This window comes from Bubalus bubalis, chromosome 1 (genome assembly GCF_019923935.1).
Source record: "Bubalus bubalis isolate 160015118507 breed Murrah chromosome 1, NDDB_SH_1, whole genome shotgun sequence".
Taxonomy (NCBI): Eukaryota; Metazoa; Chordata; class Mammalia; order Artiodactyla; family Bovidae; genus Bubalus; species Bubalus bubalis.
In genome coordinates this window covers 103,656,279-103,675,335 of record NC_059157.1, presented here as the reverse complement: position 1 = coordinate 103,675,335, position 19,057 = coordinate 103,656,279, and the positions used below count along the sequence as shown (strand labels likewise).

General features: G+C 40.2%; 1 protein-coding gene and 1 non-coding gene across 12 annotated transcripts in view; both read right to left on the bottom strand.

Moving 5' to 3' along the window:
• SIDT1 (SID1 transmembrane family member 1) overlaps nucleotides 1–19,057 on the bottom strand; it is a 103,360-nt gene that overhangs the window by 25,508 nt on the left and 58,795 nt on the right. For 9 of the 11 annotated variants that reach the window (XM_044941937.2, XM_044941940.2, XM_044941944.2 and 6 more), the window contains 2 exons: nucleotides 7,818–7,861; nucleotides 495–566 (listed from right to left, as the gene is read on the bottom strand). In XM_044941937.2, the coding sequence (XP_044797872.2) occupies nucleotides 495–566; nucleotides 7,818–7,861 (116 nt within the window). Of the gene's footprint in view, nucleotides 1–106; nucleotides 152–494; nucleotides 567–7,817; nucleotides 7,862–19,057 lie in introns of those variants that run through there. The other 2 variants (XM_044941958.2, XM_044941933.2) reach the window with 2 other exon arrangements.
• On the bottom strand, nucleotides 9,674–9,780 carry LOC112587533. The gene has a single exon (XR_003112065.1). It is a non-coding gene; the product is annotated as a U6 spliceosomal RNA (small nuclear RNA).

Below are 19,057 nucleotides of genomic sequence, written 5' to 3'. Positions count from 1 at the left end.
ACTTAACCAGCCTGGGGGTTGCCGTGTGAGTGACTGGGCGGCAGTGAGCAGGTTCAGTTATGAAGTTAGCCCAAATAGAGGATTGCTAGGCTTCGGTCATGTTCACCTGCTGCACAGCCTCATCTTCTGAGCGCTCTTACTCCACTGAAACCTGAGAATGAAACAATGGGTCAACTGATGTTGGGCTCCCTGACATCAGACTCTTGATGCATTTTCCACACCCTAAACTCAGTCTGGGTATGAAAAAAACCCCACAGGAGTTGATAGCAATGGTTCCAGAAAATTCTGCTTGAATGTGGCTAGCAGACTCAAGAAACAGATCAATAGAACCAGAAAAAAAGCTGGAAGGAAACTTCCAGATCACCTAGTCAATTAATCTTATATGATGACCGCCTTGCCCACTTTCACAGTTATTAGTGGCTGGAGGGCCACTTGCATCCTATTCTTGGGAGAATCAGGAGACACTTCCACGAATGGACTCATTGTAAAAATACCTATTGCCCCGTAATTGCTCCCTTCAGGGGTACTGGCAGCAATGGGATTTGACACCGACATATTTCCAGAGCCTGTTAAAAAGAAAAACAAAGAGGCAAACACTTTGTGTCTAGTTGCTAGAATGAAAGGACACGACTTTAAATAGTTTGATTTTCTTTTCACTCTAATATAAGGAGTCTGCAGGGCAATTTTATGGTCTGCAGGCCAAATCTAGCTCGCCACCAGTTCCTGCATGACCCTTAAACAAGAAATGGTTTTAAATTTTTTAAATGGTTGGAGGAAAATCAGAAGAGCAATACTATTTTATGACAGGTGAAATTTTAGATTTTAAGTATATATAAAGCTCTACCAGAACACAACCACTCATTTGAGTCTGGCTATGGCTACTTTTGGCTATCAAGGCAAAGAGAAGCAGTTGTGACAGAGACTCCATGGCCTGCAGAGCCTGAAATATTTACTATTTGGCACTTTCCAGAAAAAAAAAATATTGCTGATTCCTGCCTAACAGTACTGCAGAATCACAAGGAGTGTGGGTCCTGGAATCACTGTGAGAAAGGTCACTGCTGAACATAAACACCAGAAATAAACGTCTGTGATTAAGGCACTGTAATTCAGAGGTTTATTTGTCACATCCATTAGCAGTACCCTAACTGTAGGCAGGATTAGCCCTGACAGGAAAGAAATTACTACACTCCTTGGAACAAACAATAGTGACTACAGGAGCTATGTACAGGAATATGGGTTATTTGGGGCATAACACAGAGATGGAATGGACTTCCCTGGTGGCTCAGACAGTAAAGGATCCACCTGCAATGCAGGAGACCTGGGTTCTATCCCTGGGTCAGGAAGATTCCCCTGGAGAAGGGAATGGCAACCCATTCCAGTATGCTTGCCTGGGAAATCCCATGGACAGAGGGCCCTGGCAGGCTGCCGTCCATGGGGTCACAAAGAGCTGGACACGACTGAGCGATGAACACTTTCACTTTTTTTCAGAGCTATAATAGGCGTGTCTGTTGCCGAATGGCTGTTGGCAGTGAGAGAAAAATATTTCTAAGATGGTGCTCCTCAAACTATTCCAGTGAGGTTTGGAAAGCCCCAGAGAAAACTGCCTCCTAAGCTTCTCACTGGTTATTTGAAAAGATGCTCTCCCGTTGAGTTTGTCCACTTCTGAGAATTAGGAGGAGCTGAACAAAGAGAACACAAACAAGGGCGCAGGCATCTAGGTAGTTTCTCTGACTCTGACTTAGTGCCACAATATTTCCGGGAGCCACAATCATCTGTGAAGACACCCAAGAACATTTCTCTGCTGCCTCCTAAGCTTTGTCAGGGTCTGGGATGTTGTCAGGCTGGTGTGAATTTCCATCATGTGTCTTCTTCCTGAGAGGTGAGATTGCTTGTATCACACTACAGGTGAAGAAGTCTGTGAGTTAACTAGTCAGTGTCTTGTACTCTTGCAGAGAAATCTATTTTCAGTGAAGACATGTAAGATAGTCTATATGCTCATTGCAAATATATTTCCATTTCTTCTTTGAAATATCATCTGTATTCTTTACATTAATGCTACAGTATGCAACACACGTAAAAGAACCAAAAGCCTCAGACAATTCATTTGTCACAATCAGCTCTTTTCATCCAGCTTTCAAACTTCATTCCCACTGGTGGACAGTAAAAACGTTCATAGTTTGGGGAGCCAATCTGTAGGCTTCATCATGTTTTCACTCTTTGTGGGCCTATTCCTTTCCTCCATGGAGAAAAATAATTAAATCTTAAGTTCAAAACATTTAGCCAGTGATGAGGAACAAATCAATAGCCTTGGAGACTCAATTTCCTCCCTCCTTTTGGTAGCCTAGCCAAGAGCCAGCTCAGTTGGACGGCAAGACCTCTGGCTAATGCAACATTCCTGGCAGGCAGAGCTATTCCCAGGGCTCTCACAATGGACCTTGGCATTGCTCCTAGGCTTGGAGACTCCTTGATATAGTTCTTACTATTTAGAGAGAGTAGATGTTCCTTGGCTTTTCTTGGGCTTACCCATAAATATGTAACATGGTATCAACACCATCTGTGCTTTTCATCCAACTTCAAGGCAAAGAAACAGGTTACTTTCAGACTCTTAAAAGTGAGAGATTAAATCTTTTGAGCACAGTAAGAGTATTATGGGAAGATGCCATGTACAGTTTGACCGACTCTCCTTGGCCAAGGACAGATTTGGCTGTAGTTTGGGCAGAGCGCTTTGCTGCCCACACTGAGGGTAACGAGTACTATTACCGCTATTACTACCTCTGCCAGTACTGCCCTTAAGGCTTCTGTACTATTGCTGCGCTTGCTTCTGCTACGACTTCTGTCACCACTGCTGCCTAACGCAGCGTCCCACACACAGTAAGCTTTTGATGAACGTTAGGCAGCAGTAGTGACCCTGGTGTGTGTCAGACACTCCTTTAAGTTCTTTCCAAGCACTCATTCTTTTAATTTTTCAATAACCTTGTGACATGGGTGCGATTACTATCACCAGTTTAAAGATGACAAAAAGGAGGCACAGACAGACCAAGTCATTTGTCCAGAATCACTCAGAGAGTGGATAGATCATGGTCATTGCACAGATCTCAGTTAAAATGTATCTTCTTAATTGAAAAAAAAAGGAAGGGATTTTCCTTTAACATATGAATAACTGGCAGTGAGAGTGTTGCTTTTATAGTGCTCATTTTTCAAAAGAGACAAGGAGTTGAGGCATATTTGCATTTCCAATCATATATTCAAAAAAGGTATCTAAGCACAATATTTGATTTTTAGTTGGGATGCTGCTGCTTGCCTGTAATTCCGTATAGTCTTCTTTCTATCAAGGTCATTCTGTGTGGGGCGGGGCGGGGGGCAGGCGACTCTCACAGAAACCACCATTCTGGTCTCTTCCTTAAGTGATGTAACCTTCACATTTCCCTTAGTAGCTTTCACATTTTTCCTCTTTTCAAGCCTAAATTCCCTTCTTTTAATCTTAACTTAGGTCCTTGTTTACAGTGTAATTTAAAAAAAGATTACATGTGCAAATAGTGAAAATGATACTAAAATCATAAACCGCAGGATTTCAGGTCTTTTCTGTTCCTAGGAAGCCCTCTGGTATGGGAAATAGATGCGTGTGTAGGATAATGCTTGAGTTCCACTGTGGCGGGGGGTTGAAGTGGTCTGTGGGAGGCAAAGGGTTTTTGTGTGTGTGATCAAAAGAGGCAAAAAAAAAAAATACGAAAACTAAAATCAAAGCAAGAGTGCAAACAAAATCACTGTTTTGTTAGGCAACAACTTCACTAAAAAGAAAAAGCCAGCTGTGTAGGTTTGTTCAGACTTGGATGATTTCTGCACTCTACTCTGGCTCACAGCTGAGCAGGACCTGGTTTCAGTATAGTCCCCCGTCCCTTGCACTCCAAAGCAACCACAACACCAACAGTTCTGTGATGGACAAGAGCATCAAGATTTTCATATGCAGTACAATTGTTTCAAATCTGTGCATTTTTATATGCACAATTAAATAGGAGATTGGCCAACACAGGATTACAATATTCTGCTAACTTTTCTAATGTCTAGAAAGGCAAGAACCAAAGCACTGCCTCCCAAACTTCAAATGTGATTGAGGCTCCCAGAAGGCAAGCCATATTTCTGTTTAACTGTATGGTATATAGAAAGCAGATTTAAACACAATATACCAGTTTATAGGACAGACTGAGATGTTCTGGCTGGGAATAAGCAAACATATAAAGTTGTGAATGAGCTCATCTTAATGAGGAAACTTGTTCTGGTATGTTTTTCTTTACACGTGAGCCCTTTGCCATCTGTCTGCCTTGCTAACTTAGAATAGGATAAGCTTGCCTGCCTGCCTTTTATATTAATTGCTCCATGTGAGGAGAAAAACTTCATTTCATTTTGAGCAGGCTTGATTCTTTCAGGGACTTCACATTTATAACTGTCCTGCCCCCTTCTGTCTCTAGCCTTAGAAGGTTGGAAGCTAAGAAGGAGTCAGAAATGATGTGAACGAGCTGCTGTGAGGTTTAATTTTTCGCCAGTTGGCTACCTATTCCAGCTGGTGTCATGTTGTATTAACATGTCAAAAGTTGAGGAGAAAATAAGGAAGGCCACCCATCTTTTCAAGGGTGTAAAAGTAAAATTCCTCTAGAAGGAACAAACAGGCAAGCAAAATCAAGGAAATTTGGAAAAATCGATCAGAGAGTCAATACTAGAGCCTGAGACCCGATACCACAGATTCTGAGGATGGCCTGTGCTCCCTGACTCCTCTGTACTCAGCACACTGCTTGTCTTCTCCCTTCCAGACCCTGCTCTCTGCTGGGAGGCTGATTCAGTAATAGCTCCGTCCAGGGAAGGATCTGACTGGTCATTTGGTTCCTCAGTCTACAGACTTGTCAGGTTTGTCCAGCTCCCTTACTTGAGAAAGTACCCTCCTCTTAGGCTGCACACAGCATCATGGTGACAGCTCACGTGTCCCAGAGACGTGGTGACTTGCATCACGTGCAAGTGATGCTTCATCTGTCTCTCTTTCGAGGTGGTAACTGAATTTCTGTGCAGGCTCTTTAACAGTGATGTGAAGTGTAGGGTTTCTCCACTGACAGAGTCCCTGAGTGAGAGAATGATAGTTGCTCGGGCGTGTCTGACTCTCTGTGACCCATGTACTGCAGCCTGCCAGGATCCTTTGTCCCTGAAGGAAATGTTTCTAGAACACGGAGGCTTGCCTGGTGCCCCTCAGATGACCAGAGAGGCCCCTGTCTTAAGAGACAATGGAGAATATGGGGTCCATCCAGTCACATCACAGTAATCACGCCCCTTCTCGCCCGAAGCTGCTCTTTACAAACACTATTTCCACTTCATCTGGGCCCCAGGGTCTTATCTCCTTCTTCTTCCCATGAAGTATGAAAGAAATTATTTTGCTTTTTTAGTTCAGTTGGAGCCAGTGTCAACATTTTTCAAATAAGACCTACAAACGGCAGGATAAATCAATGAAAAACAAATGCAGGGGAGCTAACAGATTTTCCAAATGCAGCCGTCCTATTGTTAAGTAATGAAGAGATGCCAACCATTTGGCAAATTGTAGGGACCTGGCTCCATTTCCTCCACCTCAGGCACACCTAAGGTGAAAGCATCAGGCCCATTTCCTCCGATGTCTAGCTCCACATTGATTGAGGCAGCCAACAGGCCAAGTCTAGTGGGATCCCCTCTTTCAGACTCTCCTCCTAGCATTTTTTTCTAGGCTCTAGCCCCTAGGGCACTTCTTATATCTCTGAGCTCAGTTAAACTTCATGTAGCCCCTGTGGGCACACTGATCCTGGCCCTTCTGTATCCTTGCTCTTCTCCAGAATTTCCTCCCCTGAATCTCTCACATTAGACTACAAGTAAAATCCCTCACTTGCTCCTGTCTCTTGCTCCAGACTAGTTTCTCAGTGATCTGCTTCCTACGATTAAGAGTCACTAACTGGTTCTTTCCTAGGATGGAGATTGTCTTCTCTGCTCTTTTTTGCAGCACCTGAGTCTTGTCTCACCAGTGGTCATGTGCCGTCTTTCCCCATAGCCTCTGCATGACAAAGGTTCCTTTCGTGCATGAGTGCTCAGTCGCTTCAGTTGTGTCTGACTCTTTGTGACCCTATGAACTGTAGCCCACCAGACTCCACTGTCCGTGGGATTCTCCAAACAAAAATACTGGAGTGGATTGCCATGCCTCCTCCAGGGGATCTTCCTGATCCAGGGATGGAAGCCATGTCTCTTGCATCAGCAGGCAGGTTCTTTACCTCTAGCACCACCTGGGAAGCCCACAAAGGTTCCTATCTTCCTCCTAATTTCAAAGCCCTTTGGTATGAACATCTCTATTTTCTAACTAAGCTCGGATTTTGTTCCTGTATTCTCACCTGTGCCTGGCAGCCCACATTTTTAAATCAGTGATTCTCAGTTGGGGGTAGGAGTAGGGGGAACATTTTGCCCCCAAGAGGACATTTGACAATGTCTGGGGCTATTTTCTGTTGTCACAAGGAAGGAGTGTATTACTGAATTCTAACAGATGGGGGTGAAGAATGTGGTTAAACATCCTACAATGTACAGGGCAGCTCCCAAAAACAAAGAATCATCTGACTGTAGTGTCAATAATGTTGAGTTTAAGAAACCCTGATCCTAGAGAAGGATAACCTAACCCTAATTCTATAAGCAGGCTTGACTGATCTTAGGTAAATAGATTCCTTTGCAGTGACTGGTTTAGAAATGAGTGTATGATCCACTCTAGGCCAATGAAACATGAAGGACGCTTTTAGGTGCTTCTGAAAAAGTCCTTCCCTCTGGACGTTGTCAGTGAGGACTCACCTCACCACCAGCACTGGGGGAAAAGCAGAACCAGGGGAATGGCAGGCAAAAGGACCTGAGCCACTGGATTCAGTGAATCCTGAAGCCCACCTTTTTGCTCAACTTTCAGGGAAAGGAGACACTCTTTATTGTTTAAGTATGTTTGAGATAAACTTTGTTGTTACCTGCAGCCACAGGAATCCAACTGATGCATCTTTATTTATTTATTTTTTGGATCACTCATTCATTTCTGCTTGCCATCTGAAGGATACCTCTAGCTCTGAGCTAATTTTCAGAGCTTTCTTGATCTTGTCAACACTAAGTAACTCATGCTGATTTAGGCTTTTTAGAAAATAGGACACATAAAAGGTACCAACTTTCAGTTATAAAATATAAGTCCTGGGGATGTACTGTAAACATGGTGACTAGAGTTAATAATAATGTATTGCATATTTGAAAGTTGCTAAAGAATTGATCTTAAAAATTCTCACCACAAGAAAAAATTATGTGTGGTGATGGATCATCTTGGGCTTCCCTTGTAGCTCAGACGGTAAAGCATCTGCCTTCAATGCAGGAGACCTGGGTTCGATCCCTGGGCTGGGAAGATCCCCTGGAGAAGGAAATGGCAACCCACTCCAGTACTCTTGCCTGGAAAATTCCATGGATGGAGGAGCCTGGTAGGCTACAGTCCATAGGATCGCAATGGGTAGGACACAACTGAGCAACTTCACTGGTGGTGATGGATGTTAATTAGATTTCTATTGGTGATCATTTTGAGTCTATACAAGTATAGAATCATGTTGTACACCCGAAACTTATACAGTGTTACATGAGTGGTTCTTACTAGCTCTGCTTTCTGTAGAAAGACTACAGATTAGACCACTCTGGGGGGATGGGAATCAACAGAGGATTTGGAAATCACAGAAGTCAGAGACAGAAGTACCAGATGGGATGTTATCTTTTACTTGACATCAGTTTGAATTGAAACCAGGGGTTTTTCTTACCATCACTGGAACCAAAGCTTCCATCAGTGGATTTTCTCCAAAACCTGCAGACAAGACATACACATGTTCCTAAGACAGCAAAAACCTCAGCATTTTACCTTTGTTCCCATAGACTTTGTTGCAGATTTCTCTGCTGGGATCTCAGATGGGCCTGTGGATGTACAGAAATTGGAACTCTGACACACTGCTGGTAGAACTGTAAAATGGAGCAGTCACTTTGAGAAATCATTTGGCAGTTCCTCAAAAAGGTAAACCTAGAGATGCAATATGACCCAGCCATTCCACACCTAGGCACATACATGCCATTTATTTCCACATTCATTTATCTTCAGATCATTCACATGCCGTAAAATTCATCCTTTAATGTGCAGAATTCAACCAATTTTAGTATGTTCACAAAGTTGGGCAACCATCACTATTCTCTACGTCATCATCACCCAAAGAAATCTCAAACAATAGCAGTCACTCCCCATTCTCTATTCCTCCCTGCCCCAGGGAACCACTAATGTACTTTCTGCTGCTATAAAATTGCCTATTCTGGATATTTCATGTATAAATGGAATTATATTGTATGTGGTCTCTTTGGCTTCTCTCACTTAGCATAATGCTGTGTGGTAGCATGAATGAATACATGAGTCTTTTTTAAATGTTTAATTTTATTGGAGTATAGTTGATCACTGACTCGATGGACCTGAGTTTGAGTGAACTCCAGGAGATGGTGATGGACAGGAGGCCTGGCGTGCTACGATTCATGGGGTCGCAAGGAGTCGGACACGACTGAGCGACTGAACTGAACTGAACTGAACTGATAGTTGATTTATAATGTTGTACTAGTTTCAGATGTACAGCAAAGTGATTCAATTATACATATACATACATTCCTTCTTTTTTAGGTTCTTTTCTCATATAGATTATCACAGAATATTGAGTAGAGCTTCCTGTGTTATACAGCAGGTCCTTGTTGATTATCTATCTTATGTATAGTAGTATGGGTGTGTCCATCCCAAGCTCCTGATTTATCCCTCCACCCCATCTATCCCCTTTTGTAACCAGAAATTTCTTTTTGATATCTGTAAGTCTGTTTCTGTTTTGTAAATGAATTTCATTTATACCTTTTTTAAAAATGAATTTCACATAAGAGTGATTATATAATATTTTTCTTTCTCTGTCTGACTTAGTATGATAATCTCTAGGTCCCTCCATGTTACTGCAAATGGCATTATTTTGTTCATTTTTGTGGCTGAGTAATATTCCATTATATATGTGTGTGCGTGTGTATGCATACACACGCACACGCAACACACGCACACGCACATGTACCATATCTTCTTTTTTCATCCCTCTGTTGATGGACACTTAGGTTGCTTCCATGTCTTGGCTATTGTAAACAGTGCTACAATGAACATCAGGGTGCATATATCCTTTCAGATTATGATTTTCTCTGGATATATGCTGAGGAGTGAGATTGCTGGATCATATGGTAGTTCTATTTTTTCTTCTTTATTTTTTAAACTATGAAAGTATGATAACACATTTATAAGAGACTCCAAATATACAGAACAAAGTTACATATAGTTCCACTATATATTACAATTATTTCTTAAAGTAGGTCAATTAAGATTTTTAGTTGGAGTTTCAACATCAAACTCTCAAAAATTAATAGAATGTATAGACAGAAATGTAAAAGGAAAAGTCCCAGAGGGATGGTATGGGGAGGGAGGTGGGAGGGGGTTCAGGATGGGGAACGCATGTACACGCGTGGCAGATTCATGTCAATGTACAGCAAAACCAATACAATATTGTAAAATAATTAGCCTCCAATTAAAATAAATAAATTTATACTAAAAAAAAAAGAGAAAAATATGGAACACTTCATGAATTTGCATGCCATCCTTGCGCAGGGACCATGCTAATCTTCTCTGTATTGTTCCAATTTTAGTATATGTGTTGCCCAAGTGAGCACTGGTAGTTCTATTTTTAGTTTTTTAAGGAACTTGCATACTATTCTCCATGATGACTGTATCAATTTACATTCCCACCAACAGTGTAGGAGGGTTCCCCTTTCTCCAAACTGTCTTCAGCATTTATTGTTTGTAAACTTAAAAAAAATATTCATTTGACTGCTTGGAGTCTTAGTTGCAGCACTCGGGTCTTTGGCTGCAGTGCACACTCTCTAGCTGTGGTGAACGGGCTGTGTGTACACACTCTCTAGCTGTGTGAACTGAGACGTGGGGCACAGTTGCTCTTCACCCAGTCAGGGGGCAGACACACATCCAGGGTATTTGATGCGTGTCTGATCCCTAGTTGCATTGTAGGGTGGATTCTTAACCACTGAACCAGCAGGGAAGTCCCTATTGTTTGTAAACTTTGATGATGGCCATTCTGATTGGTGTGTGTTGCTATCTGTAATTTTGATTTGCATTTCTCTGATAGTGATGTTGAGCATCTTTTCACATGCTTTCTGGCCATCTCCATGCCTTCTTTGGAGAAATGTCTATTTGGATCTTCTGCCCATTTTTTTGATTGCTTTTTTTTTTTTTGACATAGAGCTGCATGAGCTGTTTGTATATTTCGGGGATTAATCCCTTTTTGGTCACTTCATTAGCAAATACTTTCTCCCATTCTTTGGGTTGTCTTTTTGTCTTGTTTAGGATTTCCTTTGCTGTGCAGAAGCTTTTAATTAGGCCCTGTTTATTTTTGTTTTTATTTTTATTACTCTAAGAGGTGGATCAAAAATAGATTGCTACAAGTTATGTTAAAGGATGTTCTGCCTATGTTTTTCCTCTGAGTTTTATAGTGTCCAGCTTTACATTTAGGTGTTTGATCCGTTGTAGTTTGTGTGTGTGTGTGTGTGTACAGTGTTAGAGAATGTTCTAATTTCATTCTTTTACATGTAGCTGTCCAGTTTTCCCAGCACCACTCATTGAAAATACTTAAATCTTTTTATGGCTGGATAATCATAGCTATTGTGTGGATATACCAAGTTTATTTGTTTATACTTGATGTACACTTTGATTGTTTCCACATTTTAGCTATCATGAATAGCACTGCTATGAATATTTGTGTGCAATTTTTTGTGTGTGGATATATGTGTTAAATTCTCTTGGGTCTATATCTAGGAATGGAAGTGCTTGGTATGAGGTGACTCTATGTTTAACTTTTTTAAGCTGTTTTCCACTGCAGCTTGATAGCAGGAACTATTTTACATCCCTACTAGCAATGTAGAAGTTTCTAATTTCTCTGACATCATTATCAACTCTTGTTATTTTTCCAGTAAAATTTTTTATTGTAGCCATCCTAGTGAATATAATGTGATATCTCATTGTAGTCTGACTTTTCCCTGATGGCTAATGATGTTAAACATCTTTTCATATGCTTATTGGCCATTTATATATTTTCTTTGGCAAAACATCTATTTAATTTTAAAAGGCCCTTTTAAAATTAGGATATTTTTATTTTTATTATTGGGTTGGAAGGATTCTTAATATACTTGTGGATACTAGACTATTATGGATATATGATTTGCAGACTTTTTTTCCAATTTTTTTGTGTTGTATTTTCACTTTCTTGATAATGTCCTTTAAAAATACAAAAGTTTTAATTTTGATGAAGTCCAACTTACTTATTTTTATTTTTGTTACTTGTGCTTTGGGTGTCATATCTAAGAAACTATTACCTAATCCAAGGTCACAAAGATTTACTCCTGTATTTTCTTCTAAGAATTTTATAAATTTGACTCTTTTATTTAGATCTTTGTTCTATTTAGAGTTTACTTTTTTGTATGTTCTGAGGTAGTGCTGATGCTGAAACTCCAAAACTTTGGCCACCTGATGTGAAGAATTGACTCATTTGAAAAGACCCTGATGCTGGGTAAGATTGAAGGCAGGAGGAGAAGGGGACGACAGAGGATGAGATGGTTGGATGGCATCACCAACTTGCTGGACATGAGTTTAAGTAAGCTCTGGGAGTTGGTGATGGACAGGGAAGCCTGGTGTGCTGTAGTCCAAGGGGTTGTAAACCGAGCGACTGAACTGAACTGAACTGAGGAAGGGGTACAAGTTCATTCTTTTTCATGTGGAAGCCTAAGTGTCTCAGTATTATTTGTTGAAAAGAATATTCTTGTTTCATTGGATTGTCTTGGTATATCCTTGTCAAAAATCAATTGACCATAAGTGTAAGGGTTTATTTCTGAACTTTTAATTTAGTTTCATTGATCTATATGTCTTATGTCAGTGCCAGAGGTTTTTTTTTTTTTTTAATTATTTATTTGACTGCACTGGTTCTTAGTTGCGACACCTGGGATGTTTTAGCTGTGGCGTGCAAACTCTTAGTTGAGGCATGTGGGATCTAGTTCCCTGACAAGGAATCAAACCCAGGCCCCCTGCATTGGGAGTTCAGAATCTTTGTTCTTTTTGTCATGATTGTTTTTCCTATTTGGGATCCCTTGCATTTCCATATGAATTTTAGATCAGTTTATCAATTTTTGGAAGAAAGTCAGCTGGAACTTTCATAGGAATTGTAGATCAGTTAGAGGAATATTGCCACATCTTTTAGTTTATATCACTGCTATAACAAATTATCACAATATTATGGTTTACAATAATACACATTTATTATTTGCAGTTCTGGATGTCAATTCTAAAATGAGTCTTATGTGGCAAAACTAATACAATATTTTAAAGTTTAAAAAAAAAAAAGATATCAGCAGGGCTGTATTCCTTCTGAAAACTCCAAGGAAGAATCCATTTCTTTGCCTTTTCCAACGTCTAGAGGTAGCCTGGATTCCTTGAGGCATGGCTCCTTCCCCATCTTCATATATGTTACTCTAACCTGGCCTTTCCTCATCATATCTTCTATTTTGACGCTCTTGCCTTTCTCTTATAAGGCCCCTTGTAATTACATTAGAATGTATCATTACATTATACATTACACAGATAATCTAGGATAATCACCATAATTTTATCACATCTGTAAAATCTCTTTTGACATGTAAAGAACATAGTCACAGGTTCTAAATATTAGAACATGGGCATCTTTTGGGGGCCACTATTCTATCTACTATACCATTTTAACAATATTAAGTCTTCTAATTCATGAATATAGGATGTCTTTTCATATATTTAGATTTTCTTTCTTTCAAGGATGTTTGTAGGTTTCAATGTACAAGTCTTATATTTAATTTGTTAAATTCTTTTCTTAAGTGTTTTATTTTTTTGATGCTATTGTAAATAGATTATTTTCCTGATTTCATGTTTGAATTGTATATTTGCTAGTGTATAGAAATACAATTGATATCTGTATATTGATCTTGTATCCTATAATTTTGGTCAACTCAGGGTTTCTTTTTAGAGATAATGAAAGTTAGATAGTGGTGATGGTTGTACAGATATGAATATACTAAAACCATTGAATTTTTAAAAAGGAGTAGATTTTATGGTCTATGAATTATATCTTAATAAAGTCACTAATGTGTTTGTTCTCTAGCGGAAATTTTTTTTCTTTTTATTAATTGCTTGCCTCCTTATCTGTCTTCCCTTTGTACAATGTAAGTTCTATTAGAGCAGGGATCTAGACTGTCTTCTTCATCACTGAATCCCTAACCTTTGGGACAGGGCCTGGCACCCAGGAAAGGATAAGTAAATATTTGTTGAATCATATCATTAAGGAGAGCAGTTACAATTGGGTCTGATGGGTCTAGCTGGCAAATGAGGCTCTAGTGAAGTCCCTCTAAAAAAGAGCAAGTTTAGTGATATTAACTAGCAAGCAATTATACAAACTGATAAAAGATGATTGGGTTTGTATTAATTGGCTTTACCCACATTTGCCCTAGGTTTTGGAGCTGATAAAATTCTTTACTAGAGAAGTTCTGTGATTTACAAAGCTAGTGTGAGGCAGGCAGTATATAATAAATAAAAGAAAAAGAGTAAATGAGAACTATTCTAGATTGGTTGAAAAATGGCTATACTTCATCTTGTATTCAGCCCATTCAATCAAAAATGGAGTCTGTATCTTCACCTCTTGCATCTGGACTGGGCTTATCACTTGATTTGACCAAGGACACCAAGGGGGCAGTGATATTGAGCCCCTTTAAAGCCTACACCTTAAGGAAGCCCTGCATTTTTGTGCAATTTCTCTTGGAGATACAATAAACCAGGGCTCGACTGCTGGAGGATGAAGGGCAAAGTACAGCTGAGGCCAGTCTGGAAGAGCCAGTACTTCTCTAACCTGCCCAGTAATTTCACATTATGACCACCCCAGCTGAGATCTCTGAAACCTAGTGCATATGTGCATGCTAAGTCACTCAGTCATGTCTGACTCTGTTCGAGCCTATTATGGACTGTAGACCGCCAGGCTTCTCTGTCCATGGGATTCTCCAGGCAAGAATACTGCAGTGGGTTGCCACGGCCCCCTCCAGGGGATCTTTCCGACCCAGGGATCGAATCCACGTCTCTTGTTTCTCTTGCACTGCAGGCAGGCTCTTTACCACCGGAGCCACCTGGGAAGCCCCTGAACCTAGTCCAGAGTCCAAATTAGCAGAATCATCCAGCTGAGCCATAGATTTATGAGCAAATATAAATATGTATTGCTGTATGCCATTGGAGTTTTTATGGTTGATTCCTATGCAGTGTTATTGTAACAGATAATTAATACAGGAATCAACAGAAGGACAAGTAATCAGGATTATGGTTTGAATTCAATGTCTGGCAGCGTGACTGAGAGGACGGAATGAGAGACATGGATGCAGTCAGTGCTTGACTCAGAGTATCATTGCAGGGGCTCCATAAATACTTGTTAAATGAACTGTAGCTCGGAGGTGGGAGGGGAATGGAGTTGAGCCAAAAAGACATTTAAAAAAGAAAAAGTAAAAACAGAAAAAAGCATAAAAACACTTTGGGTTCTGAGCTCCCTGAGGACAGGAGCCAGGTCTGTAATCAGTGTTTTCACCCGCATCTCATAGCATGTGCTGCAAACACTACAGGTATTGCTAACAAGGAACAGGAGGCTCAGCAAGCAAGTGGTATTCTGCTCCAGGACTGGCTTTCACTTGCTTTTGTAGAAAACTTTGTGATTTCTGCTCGGTTCAATGAAGGAAGAGTTCTGTTAGCATTTTCTCTCATTCTGTTTCCCTAGTTAGATGCCAAGTAGTTCTTATGTCTCCAGATCTCTATTTTCAGTTTGCCTGTATTTGGAAAGAGTCTATGTCTGTGCAGCTGACTGTAGCACAGTAATCTGGGGCGGCCAGAGATTTCAACAGAGCCTTAGGCCGCAACTTTTAAAAACTGTGTTCCCTTCAGCAGGCTGCATAACAGCTTTAGAGAGATTGATATCCAGTTATTAACTTAATTTTTCTGTCGGTTGTAGCGTTGATTATGTCTGCTAGGTAACTAAAGAGGTAAAATCCTATTTTCTAAAAGCTAAAACATCAGTGGTAGAGACAGTTGTCCTAAGAGAGGCAGAAAAGTTGAACTTCTTTTTCCATGACACTAGAACTCATCTGAATCAAAGTTGGCAGCTTTTTGGACCCTTTTTCAACTGAATCCATGCTGGGGTGCCAGGCTTTGGATCTGGTCTCCTTAATCAGGACCACCCTTCCTCACATGCCCTGCCCACTCCAGTCCCATCTTGACCAGCTTGCTTTAAGAGCTAAGACTCTGGAGCCAGACTCAGTTCAGTTCAGTTGCTCAGTCGTGTCCAACTCTTTGTGACCCCATGAACCCCAGCTCGACAGGCCTCCCTGTCCACCACCAATTCCCGGAGTCCGCCCAAACCCATGTCCATCGAGTCGGTGATGCCGTCCAACCATCTCATCCTCTGTCGTCCCCTTCTCCTCCTGCCCTCAATCTTTCCCAGCATCAGGGTCTTTTCCAATGAGTCAGCTCTTTGCGTCAAGTGGCCAAAGTATTGGAGTTTCAGCTTCAGCATCAGTCCTTCCGGTGAACACCCAGGACTGATCTCCTTTAGGATGGACTGATTGGATCTCCTTGCAGTCCAAGGGACTCTCAAGAGTCTTCTCCAACACCACAGTTCAAAAGCATCAATTCTTCAGCGCTCAGCTTTCTTCACAGTCCAACTCTCACATCCATACATGACCACCGGAAAAACCATAGCCTTGATTAGACAGACCTTTGTTGACAAAGTAATGTCTCTGCTTTTTAATATGCTATCTAGGTTGGTCATAACTTTCCTTTCAAGGAACAAGCATCTTTTAATTTCATGGCTGCAATCACCATCTGCAGTGATTTTGGAGCCCAAGAAAATAAAAGTCAGCCACTGTTTCCACTGTTTCCCCATCTATTTCCCATGAAGTGATGGGACCAGATGCCATGATCTTCGTTTTCTGAATGCTGAGCTTTAAGCTAACTTTTTCACTCTCTTCTTTCACTTTCATCAAGAGGCTCTTTAGTTCTTCTTCACTTTCTACCATAAGGGTGGTGTCATCTGCATATCTGAGGTTATTGATATTTCTCCCGGCAATCTTGATTCCAGCTTGTGCTTCTTCCAGCCCAGCATTTCTCATGATGTACTCTGTATATAAGTTAAATAAGCAGGTGACAATATACAGCCCTGACATAGTCCTTTTCCTATTTGGAACCAGTCTGTTGTTCCATGTCCAGTTCTAACTGTTGCTTCCTGACCTGCATACATGTTTCTCAAGAGGCAGGTCAGGTGATCTGGTATTCCCATCTCTTTCAGAATTTTCCACAGTTTATTGTGATCCACACAGTCAAAGGCTTTGGCATATCAATAAAGCAGAAACAGATGTTTTTCTGGAACTCTCTTGCTTTTTTGATGATCTAGCCAGACTGCCTGGGTTCAAATCCCATCTCCTTCATTTAGTGGCTGTGAATTCTTGGTCAAATTACTTAACTTCTCAATACCTCAGTTTTCTTAACTGTCAAATAATAATAATAATACTAGTACTTACTGTTGTCGAGATTTAGACGAGATAATCTACTTAGAAGGCCCAGTGCAGTGCCTGGCATAGAGCAAGTATTTGTTCTATGTTAGTGGTTATGATCTAATCAATTAGTTGAGCTGATAACCAGTTAATGTATATATACTTTCCAGGTGTATTTGCCTGTAGACTGGTGTTTTTATTTTTAACATTTTTTATTTGAAAATAATTTCAAATTTTTAGAGAAGCCATAAGAATGGACTATAGAATCCCCACATATTGTTACCTAGATTCACTTATTGTTAGCATATTACTCCCTTTGCTTTACCATTCTTTGTCTCTGGGTACATGTGTGTGTTTTCATATATGTGTGTTAGTCGCTCAGCCGTGTCCAACTCTTTGCGACCCAATGGACTGTAGCCCGCCAGGCTCCTCTGTCCATGGGATTTTCCAGGCCAGAATACTGGAGTGGGTTGCCATTTCCTTCTCCAGTTTTCATTTATATGTATATATAAATTTTGGGGGAACAATTTGAAAGTAAATTGCATATGTCATCAATTTTTATGCCTAAATACTTCCAAAGAATAAAGATAGTCTCTTATATAATCACAGTGTAATTGTCAAATTCAATACACTTAACATTGATATGATATTCTTATCTTGTCTGTATTACAGTTGTGTCAATTGATCCAATAATGTCCTTTACAGCATATTTTTTGTCTAGTAAAAGATCCAGTCTGAGATCAGGTATTGTCTTTAGTCATCATGTATCTTCAGTCTCAGTCAATCTGGAACATTTCCGTAGCTAATTTTTGTCTTTTGTGACACATTTTAATAGAATGTTCAACATTTTGAGTTTGTCTAGTTTCTTCCTTATGATTATAGTAAAAATGGGCATTTCTGGCTGGAATACTACACAAGTGAGGTTGTGTCCTTTTCAGAGTACCACACCTGGAAGTGTCCATCTTCCCATTGGTCATATTAATATTCATCACCCTGTCAATCATCCAATTTCTCCTCTGTATGGTTAGTATTTTTCCCTTACAACTTCCAAGCTTTTTGTGGGGAATCACTTTAAGGCCATGCAAATATCTTGATCCTCATCAGATTTTCCTCCTAGCTTTAGTATTCATTGATGATTCTTAACCTGATCTATACAAAATACTGATTTTCCAATTCTGGGACTCTCTGCTTATTTACCAGTCAGTGTTTGGTGTTCTGCCATAGGCAAGGATCCTCCCTCCTATGTCAATGTTTGCTAATGTCTCCTTTCCCTAATGTGGAAATGTTTTAGTAATTTTGTTGAATTCATTGAATGTATATATGCAAGTATTTAGGTCCTTCCTTCCGTCCCTCCTTCCCTCCCTCCCTTTTTTTCCTTCCTCTCTCCCTTGTTGATAAGGATTCATGAATTTCTGTTTTTCTCAATGGTTTATAATTCACTATTCTCCTTAATTATTTTGGTGCTCAAATTGGCCCAGATATGGTCAATGGTTTTTGAAGTCAGTTTCTCAGTTGCAAAGCTTCATAAAGGTCAAAGAGGGATTCATTTCAGAGGTAGGCCTGTATCACTGAGAAGTTGTATTGCTGTGGTAGCTGTGAGGTTTTTCTACAGAGGAGGCTAATCTTCCCCAATAATCTGAAAACTCTACATTGGCTTTGTTTACTTTAGATGCTCAAGAGGAGAGAGAACATTTGTTTATTGTACCTCCTGCCATTCCTTTGCAGTTGTTTCACAGAGACCAGGACAAACTATGGAATTCTCAAGTTCAGGCTTGTTCAGAGATACAAGGAAAGACTGCAACTCTTTTTCACTGGGGGCTCCAAACTCTTGGGGAGGGAAATTTCCTTGGTCAAATTACAGCATGATTATCTCCTTTTTTCCGGTCAGGGAATATTTTGACTGTAAAATTGATGCTGTAACAGTAAAAAAGCACCTGGAATATACTGTCACAGCATATTGATTATTCCTGGCACTTATTATACCACAAGGTTTATTTTAGGCATTAATTCTACTTTTTGATGGAATGTTCAAAGCTGTTTCTAAATCTCCATGTTAGGTAAGACTGATTTCCTACATTCCATAAGATCTACACTGAGCATTTTCTGTTCTAAAAAATACCCAAGCTGCCTTTCTGTTGAAGTTTCACTAACTATGAAAATAGCTATCACTACCAACACTTACTCTGTGTAGGACATTGATATAAACACTGCAGTTATACTGATCTGTGAGGTAAATTATTGTCTCATTTTACAGATGAGGAAAGTGAAGTACAGAAACATTAAATAACTTGCCCAAGATCACACAGTGGCTAAGGTAGAACTGAATCCAGTCAGTATGACT